Raw genomic sequence first — 9,815 nt, forward strand, 5'->3', positions numbered from 1 at the left:
GCACTAATGAATTTATTATAATCTAAATTCCTTATGCCTGTGCAATTAAGCAAATGAATCTTTATTGTGCTTTAAATATGAACCCCATTGTTAGGTAAACAGAAATAATCGAAGAAAATGATTTGCAAGTGACATATGGAAAGTGTTTGTAAATTTAATTTTCAGGTTCAATTGAAAGCATGCTTAAGTTATTCTAAGTCATGGTGTAAGAGATTAAATTATTCCTTCAACTTTTCATGTAGACAAAATATCCTGTGAACATTTTTAAATGTACTCTATTTGAATTAGGGTGACAGCTGAAGAAACTTGATTTGAGAAGGGGTAATATTTTCCCTGAAATATTAGGAACATGGGTTTTGTCAAACACGAGGAGTCTTCAGAAAGAGTTTGGTTTTGCTGCATTGTCTTATAAGAAATTAGACTTAATCATATGACACTTCTGTATTCTATAATTTTGAATTTAATAAAGTTTTTGAACATATTATTGCATTAATGATTCTTATGAATAATAATAAAATAACTATTATGACTGCAGTAATGAAAGATCATGCGAAAGTTGCAACCAGAGAAAAAGATAAAATTGCATACATCAGTACACCATTAAAACCTTGTTGAGATCAGGTTCTTGAGGATTTTTTGGAAAATGCTATTATTAACTCTTATGCGAGTGATTTGGATCAAACATAACTTCCTATACTTCACAACTGGTGGATTCCATTGAAATTAAAAATTACATAATTTACTGATCATAAACGGAGAGATGTTGCAACCAATTGGGGTTACCGAACAATTTCTAATTTGGCCATTGTCTAATATTAATCTCGCTAATTTTTAAATATTACCTCGTTAATATTTAAATACATAATGAAGTTTCCGCACATTATATTAGAAATTGCTCGAAGTAATCGGAAGGGTGCGTCATTTTGTTTATTAACCATGTCCTTAGTTCGAAGGAATCTCACTAGGCCAATTGCGAAATACACGATGCATTTCGTATTGCCACGTAAAAATTGAGTTTCGAAATTATACGTTGGTGTCACTAGTGGGAAAAGGGTGTATTAGGATGGGCTGGTATTCGAGGTTGTTTCAACTAGTGAAGGCTTCCGCCATCTGTTGGCAGAATCTGCAACCAATCCGTTAATTAATTTTTTGTTCATTAATTTTCAGTTAATTGTCACCAGAGATTTTGACGGTAGGTTCAGGACGCCGCGGGAGATCGGGAAAACAATTAAATATTGAATATTATTGTGAGGAGGGCTGCCGTTTTTTCCAGCCGGGCGGCGGGGCGCCGGAAAAAAAGGCAGCCCTCCTCACAATAATATTCAATATTTAATTGTTTTCCCGATCTCCCGCGGCGTCTAGAACCTACCGTCAAAATCTCTGGTGAACATTTTGTGCATATTAGCGAATCGAAAATATTTTGAGAAAAAAAAAATTTCGGCAGCAAAAGTAACTCGAAGTAATACGCCCTATGGTCTCGCCCCCACAATCCGCCTCTTATACCCCAGGCTACCGGGTTTCTTGATAATTTAAGGTTCAAAACTAGGATATGTTCTGCAAAACTACGGACTTTGCCGTTTTTTTCACAAAATGAATTCGAACTCGACAAGGCTCTCTCACTCGACGAATCCAAGGCATCTGCTTGCCTCGACACCTCTCTCGCCGGGTGATGGGCTCTGGACTTTGAATATTTTCGCTGGGTGGACTCGGGACTTCAGTATATTTTTCTCGTGGAGGATTAAGCACCTCACTTTGGGCCTCACGGCACTCCGAGACGGCTCGTGAGCGGTTGGCCGTCGATGGAGCTACTCTTTTATGATGCGTGAGCCGGTTCTTGGAAAACATTCGATACCATGCTTTTCCGCATCTTATTATTGGACAATGACGTAATTTTTGACGCGGTGCGAGCAACTGTAGCTCATATGTTAATTGTAACCACGAATTACACCTTATTGACCAAAGAACAATTTTTCAGATTGCACACAATGTTGCTATGCAGGATAGGATAAAATTTATTTGAGAATAATTTGACAACATTTTAGGCTTTACAGATTAAGAAATCTTTTCATATTTTGCAAATGCTACACAATGCATTTTTTTTACATATAGTGAAGCTACTACTTATATATTTCATTCTGATGATTAATTGAAATAATTTTTCTTTCACATTTTTTTCGCCTTTTAAACAATAAATTCGATAATTTGTCTCGAATAGATATTTGCAGGAAATGTAAACATTCCATTCAAGTTCTAGTCATGTTTCTGTTTTAATTCGTAACGAATTGAACAACCCACATTGCCGAATGCGAGTATGGCAGAGGTTGTACATATATACAAGACTGCCTTAGAATATAATCGTTTACAGTTGTCTGTACTTTAGGCAACAACTCAAATCAACATTTTTATAAATTATTAACCTGAGAAAAAATATATTTTTTAGGTGAATTACTGTATTTCTCTTTTAATTCTTATGCAGCATATAAAGGCAAAATTAGTCATTCAAAAGTTACGAAAAGGGAGAGATTTCAAAATTAGACAAAATTCATTATTGTTTCTTTCATCTTTATTACTCATAAATACATTTGTTGAGATAAATATGTTTTAGAAAATACATCAGCATTCCAAATATACTTTTTTAAACAAAATATTTTACTGAAACACCCTCATAGCCACTATCCGCAAAGTTAGCCTCCGCTAACTTTGTGGATAGTGGCTATGAGGGTATTAGAGGAAGTTCATTTTACACAGTCCACATGAAGTGGACTTCTTCAGATGCTGACAGCACTGTCCAACTTGGCACCAGCAAGGAAATCTAGACCTTCGTTCCTTGTTTCCTTCGCTGAGAAAGCTTGTTGATCAAGCTTTATTCCCATGGATACTCCTCTCACCCAGCATAAGCATCCAATGCTGGACCTGAGGGAAAAAAATTGAAATTTGATTATGAATTTTAAGTTAATGTGGTTTCTTGAACTACTTTTAGGATGTTTTAGGCAAAAATATAAATACTTGAATGTTCAAAAGGCCAAAGAAATGATTACTGGTTTAAGATTGAAATATTGGTTCCCCTCTATAAATTTAAAAAATAGAAACTTTCATTGAAAATACCAGAGATATTAAGCGTTAATTAAAATGGAAATGAATTCCATACAAATGGTATTTTAGTGAAAGAGATGTGATTCATCCGTGATAATTTATTGGAAACTATTTGAATAACAACTGCTGCTAATGCACTCCCATTCCAAAATTTTATTCATTTAACTATAACTAATGGGTTAAACACCTTTAGTTGACCAAATACAAACCAAGGAATGAAGAAGACTGGAATGCGAGAATAAGGACAGAATGAACATAGAGGAGTTTGTGTTGGGTGAGTCAAAGGCAGGAGAGGTGGGAATACAGTGAGGGTAAACAAGTAAATGTCTCGCCAGTTATCAATCATAACATCTGCCTTGCTTGATATCCTGTAGCAGAGGAAAGTAGCACTTACTTAAACTGTTGTTATATCATCACTTAAAATAGTTGCCAATGCCAGTGGATAAGGATATATCGGAAGCTTGTGAAATGGTATGGAGATAGGAAAAAATCAAATGGAAATGAAATTTTAATAATAAGTTTGCAGCATGTTAGGGGAGGGGGGAGAAGATCTCATGAAATAATTTTAAGAAAGTGAGAATTATTGCAGGGCATTTTGACTGGAAATAAAAATTCAATGTGTTTAATAGAATGGAGAATGCTGGGTTTAAGTGGTAGAAGTAAGTTGGTTAGTTTTATGTTTTAAGGGTGCATTAACAGCTAAGGTTATTTTGCACCATTGTCGATTAATTTAAGAAAAAATGCTTGTAAGTAGATTCAAAGGAATTTTAGATAAAAAAAAATGAAGGGAAGGAGTTGATACTTTGGATGAAATTGAAATTAGGTGTTGAACTTGTGTGGTAAAACATCCGACACACTGTAATCATAGCTTTGACAGAAATGACCTAATGGACATCACAGAAGGAAAACCACTAGTAAACATCAAGAGCAGAATGTCTCCATCAGCAAAGAACATCATTCGTCGGAGAATTCTTTTAACCATCCGATGAAATCACAACTTACCTCAAAAATAGAAAAAAATGAAACAAAGATATTGCACATACAGTAACTAAAGGAATGAGTGCCCAAATAATTTCATTGCCCACAGACCATACGTATCATGTACGTATAGGAGTCTTCACACACAAATTGGCAAAATACATTTCGACACTGAACATGCTTAAAAAAGATTGAACATATAAAAATATGTAAATAAAACTATGCATCACAATTACTTCAGTCAAAGGTTTCCGCGGCATTAAATTGCTTGTCTTTGCGTTTCCAGATTCTCCAATTGCATTGGTTGTCCATTGGTGACAACAGTTTTGCAGGTATATCCTGCCGACGTCTTCAGGTCGAAGTTATTTTTCAAAGCTTTCTTGTCTGTTGGCTGACAGTCAACTACAGCACTGATTGAATAGTCCTTTTCCACACAATTTTTAATGGATATTCATCGGCCATGTAGATATTTCTGGGGCTTGGACAAGAAAGCTTCGAAAAATACTTTCCACCAGAAGACGCGGGCAGGATGGCCAGTGAAACTATCTTCACCAATAGACAACCAATGCAGATGGATAACCCAGAAATGCAAATACAAGTATTAAAATTATTTGCTATTCAAAATTTTATTCAATGAAATATAACACTTATTTAGAGGGACTTTTCACAAGTTTCAATTGGAAACCACAATTATCACTCATTTTCAATAGATTTGGTATTATGTTATAAATTATTACACACCCTTAACCCTTGGGGTTTTATATAAAATTGCTCCTTTATGATAACTTAAGTGGATGTTATGATTACTAGTTGAATTTATGTAAAAATTGCCATTTGCATGAAATTTAGAGATATTATTTATGATTATGACAAACATGGAAAATATCTATTACATAGAAGGAATGGTAAGAAAATTTAAATTTTATTAACAAGGGCCTATACTCATATGGTTGAAGATAACTTTGTGCAACATGCATGCAGATGATCCCCAGAACACTATTCAATACAATTCTCCTGGAGAAAAAAGTAGAATGATACACAAGTTTTAATACCTTAATTCATTTATAACTATATTACACACAAACCAAGCAGGTGGTGTGGTAGTCCTATGGGTAATGAGCTGATTTACTTTCGCGTCATCATCAGGTACTAAAGGACAGTGTATTCTTGTACCTTGTATTCTTAATTTTATTAAAATGAATTTCCACAAGGTTGAGCCGGGAACTATTGAATTCAAGCTATTAAAGGTTATTTAAAAATTTATTCAATGAAAAATAACCCTTCATTAGAGGGAATTCCACAAGTTTCAATTGGAGTCCACATAATTTATCACTCATTTTCAATGGATATGGTACTGTGTTATAAATTATTACACCCATTACCATTGGGGTTTCATATGAAATTGCTGATTTATTATAACTTAGTGGATGTTATGATTTTCTTGTTGAATTTGAGTAAATATTGCTATTTGCATGAAAGATATAGATATTATTTATGATTAAGAGAGACATGGCAAAAATATATTGCATAGAAGGAATGGTTAGAAAATTTACATTTTTTGAGTAAGTGCCTATACTCGTATGGTTTAAGATAACTTTGCACAACATGCATGCAGATCATCAAACCAAAGTTATGCCGATGATGATGTGTAGGAGATGTTTGCAGGCATCAAAAAAGTGCCCAAATTTTTGGAAGAACAAATATTGGCTTTTGCACCATGACAATGCCCCTGGCCACACCATTGCTTGAGCGCAAAATTTTGACCAGAAACAACACACTAATGATGCTGTATTCCCAGAAACTGTATTCCCCAGACCTGGCCCCCCAATGACTTTCTTTTTCCAGAAACTGAGGAGGCCCATGAAAGGACAATGCTACGCTATGATAGACGAGATAAAGACAGCATCAAAGGTGGAGCTGAACAAGATCACAAAAAATGATATTTTGAAGTGCTTCGAGGATTGTAAAAAACGTTAGCCCAAGTTTATACCATCTAATCTACAGAGGAGAAAAAGGTTCACTTTGTTTTACTTTGAAGGGTACAAATGCTTGTCTTCGCATTTCCTGGAGAACCGGGAAATGCGAAGACAAGCATTACAATTATTAGTAATTGAAAAATTTATTCAATGAAAAATAACATCAGAGGGAATTCCACAAGTTTCAATTGGAAACCACATAATTTATCACCCATTTTCAATAGATTTGGTATTGTGTTATATTACACCCATTACCATTGGGGTTTTATATGAAATTGCTGATTTATTATAACAAGTGGCTGTTACGATTTTCTTGTTGAATTTGAGTAAATATTGCCATTAGCATGAAAGATATTGCTATTATTTATGATTAAGATGGACATGGCAAATATATATTACATAGAAGGAATGTTAAGAAAATTTAAATTTTTTGATAAAGTGCCTATACTCCAATGGTTGAAGATAACTTTGCACAACATGCATGCAGATCATTCCCAAAACACTATTCCATATGATTCCCCTGGAGAAAAAAGTAGAATGATACATAAGATGTAATACCTCTAGTGATGTTTAGAACACATTGTTAACCCCAATATTCCATGCAACAGTTTAAGAAACATTTAGAACTAAAACCTTGGTATTGAATGTACAAATAATTATTTCTTGTTGAGACTGAAATCAATATCCTCTTGCAATATTGGATTATTAAATGCAAGGACCTGTGCCTTTTTGAAAAACTAGTGGATAAGTACGCTAAGACTGATAGTTTCACCTAAAATGAAATTGTTAAAAATTAACTATGTTGAATAAACTTTAGCGATTTAGTTTATTTTTCTATAGACATTTTGTCAAAATGCATTTTATAAGAAGGAACTAGGCAAAAATTGACTCATTATTAATTAACTCCTCTCCAAAGTTGAGTCTAATTGAAACAATTTTTCAACACAAAGAACAGATGAAAGAATGATAAGAGCAACTTTAACATGACACTTTCACATTATTGGGAGTAATTTAAATTCTCATTGGCTTTCATGATTACACATTAATCTTGAAATTTATCAAGTTCTTGACATAACATTTACTGTGGGTAAGATACTTTTGCTAAATTAATTAATACTTTTGCTGAATTAAAGTTAATTCTGATTTTACTAAAATTATTTTAATTTAATTTAACAACTCATTAAAAAATATATTGCACACAAACCAAGCAGGTGGTGTGGAAGCCCAATTGGTAGCATGTTGGTTTACTGCTCTGGGGGCCTGGATTTGATTCCGAGTGATGCCTCTTGAGGCCCTCTGCCCTTCATGCTGTGGGATTTTTTCGGGAACCACATCTTCCTGGGAACCACAAACTGGCACAAGAAAAGGAACTGGCCCCCATAATAACCCTGTTGATTGGTGAATGTCACAAAATTCAGCTCATTACAAGGCGAGGCATATCAAAGCCAACCTATGAGTTTATTAATGTTGTTTGATAACTTAAATGAAAATAACATCCCAGTCAGCATAAGCTTAGTATGAACTATGGTTTCACCTGAACATTAGCTTAAATCACAAATTTGATTAATTGGCTAGATACTTAGTCAAATTTGAAAACAATTTGAAAATCAAACTAACCAAATGATTAAACAAGAGTAACCACTGTGATCAGCACAAAGATTGATTTTCATAAATAAGAGATTGCAGCTCACCTCACGATGGCCTATGGCATGTGGGATTAAAAGATTTGACAGAATAACTCACACCAGATTGCAAAAGTGTTTGGCAGATTAGGGCATCATGCCCAAATTAAGGAATGGAGATGAGGCAGTTCATTTCCTTTGGCTGCCTGTGGTTTGCATGTTGAGCATCCTAAAAATATTAGAATTACAGTGAAGCTGGGAATTTTTCAACGTCACCAGGAATCAAAACTGGCCCATCAGAGTTGAACTAAATGATCTAATCCCTTGGCTACCACACCTCCCAGATGAAAGGATTGCATACGAAATTTACAGCATTAGATAATGTTGATTTAATGATGAAGTTTGAAGTGACTTTTTTCAATAAATAATAAAATATCAACAATCCTTTGCCATTGGGATGATTACAAATTGGGCTGCTTTCGTTACTTTTTGGATTGTTTTTCCGAAAATGCGATTCTTTCAACATGGGCTACTTCACTCTGTGAAAAAGGGTGAAAATATTTGGCAGATTGTCTCAGTAGAGCCAGGGAAACCTTAAGTTATAACATTTTACCCACGTTTTCTCCTCTCAGTAGCAGGTGGAAATTTTTTCAGGAGATTTTCCCGCAATAGGCCTAAGATGAAATGACGAGGGAAGCTTGACATGCTTCAGCCTAGGTGTGACCTCATCTGAAGTATCTGCAGAGAAAGCAATTTCATAATAGTATTTTTGTAAGACTGACAAAATGAAGATATGTGGGCGCTGGAACGGATGCTTTGTTTTCCTTATAAGGATTCCCGGGAAATAAATTCCTGTCGCTCGCAAAATCGACGCTTGATTTGAGCGCACAGCCCCTCTGTGCTTCGATGGCGAGCGCCATTCTAATTACGAGTAGGATGCCACCGTCGCGCACGAAGGAATGAGCTACAAAACTCAGGTTGATTTTTTATCCACTAAACACGCGATCGAATCTACAGTCCCTCCTCATTTCGAATCACATACCAAGCGATCAGGGCGGACCAGAAGGTAATTAGATTATAAATTGTGGAGCGTCTACAATGACGAGGAATTGGACGTCGCTAATCGAAATTTCAATGTGTGTGCACATAAGAATTGGAAGCTACCGCGGTCGTGATTGAAACCTCAGTACTACCAAGGATCGACAATACTTGTAATTTTAGGGGAGGTGGCTGGAAGTACAGATCATTACAGCCATTAGGGGTGGATGAGAAAGGAGGAATAGAGGAGAGAACGTCTGACGTCGGCAATAGCCCACTCTTAACGAAAGGCACCAAGGGGTCCGCAGTTAAACGTCGCAAACTACGGACGGTTCTCTAGGTGCTCTCCAAAAAGCACCATCATAGGGATCGAAACACCACTAAAAAATTACCTGCCGCCTGTAGGATTCAAACTAAGACATGAAGCCAGTAGGTTACCCATTGCACCATCCCGATCCCCAGTGATGACAATTACGGGACCATCATTAATACATACCCAGGACAATAACCAACGACAATTCAGCCAAGCTAAAGATCCTATTTACCACGTACTTCAACCTTTTGCTGAGTGCTTGTGTATACGTATGCCAGCAAGAGGAAGCACATTTCAAAATAATTTTTGTAGGCTGGCAACATGAGAGCCGACATGCAACTGTCAATTTTGGAAGGTGGCAATAACACCTAGATAATCGAAAGCTGACAATTAGAAACTTGATACACTGAACATGTTTATGAAGAAACAATCTACCACGGTATGTTTGCGCGTGGGCTTGTATGAAATCGCCACTCACCGATGTTATACAGCTGCTCGGGATTACGACCGCTTAGTCTTCTCCAAAGTAGCTCGTCGATGTACCCAAGCGGGTTCCACGAACCCCGGGATAGCCATCCGCTTCGATCGGGTGGCTCATCCCGGCTCTCAAAGCGAACTGACGAGACCAAATGCCAGTCGCCAAGTAAGGGGGGGACTTTGGGGGGAAGGTAGGGGAGGGGTTTATTGGGTGGGAGACTTCGCACAAGAGAGACTGAAATCGAATTGGGACGATGGGAAAGGAGGCAGAGGGAATTGTCGGCCCACTTCAACTCCGAAAGTGTGCATTTCGCGTAT

General features: G+C 36.3%; 1 protein-coding gene across 1 annotated transcript; it reads right to left on the reverse strand.

Annotated features, from left to right (window-relative positions):
- Positions 1-2,573: 2,573 nt before the first annotated feature.
- LOC139700843 (uncharacterized) lies at positions 2,574-8,398 on the reverse strand. Its single transcript, XM_071599274.1, has 3 exons — positions 8,287-8,398; positions 7,252-7,435; positions 2,574-2,913 (listed from the first exon to the last, which is right to left on the reverse strand). The coding sequence occupies exons 1-3, from the start codon at positions 8,372-8,374 to the stop codon at positions 2,769-2,771; spliced, it is 417 nt and encodes a 138-aa protein (XP_071455375.1). The 5' UTR covers positions 8,375-8,398; the 3' UTR covers positions 2,574-2,768.
- Positions 8,399-9,815: the final 1,417 nt, after the last annotated feature.

Source organism: Hetaerina americana, unplaced genomic scaffold (assembly GCF_022747635.1).
Source record: "Hetaerina americana unplaced genomic scaffold, ioHetAmer1.1.p SCAF_11, whole genome shotgun sequence".
NCBI lineage: Eukaryota > Metazoa > Arthropoda > Insecta > Odonata > Calopterygidae > Hetaerina > Hetaerina americana.

Bases quoted from the DNA above. Each gene is read 5' to 3' on its own strand.
- LOC139700843 (XM_071599274.1), bottom strand. From the start codon at position 8,374: ATGTCAAGCTTCCCTCGTCATTTCATCTTAGGCCTATTGCGGGAAAAT. The intron at 7,436-8,286 runs GTGGGTAAAATG...ACCAATCAACAG, and splicing joins TGCTACTGAGAGGAGAAAAC to GGTTATTATGGGGGCCAGTT. The intron at 2,914-7,251 runs GTTTGTGTGCAA...TTTTTCCCTCAG, and splicing joins GCTTCCACACCACCTGCTTG to GTCCAGCATTGGATGCTTAT.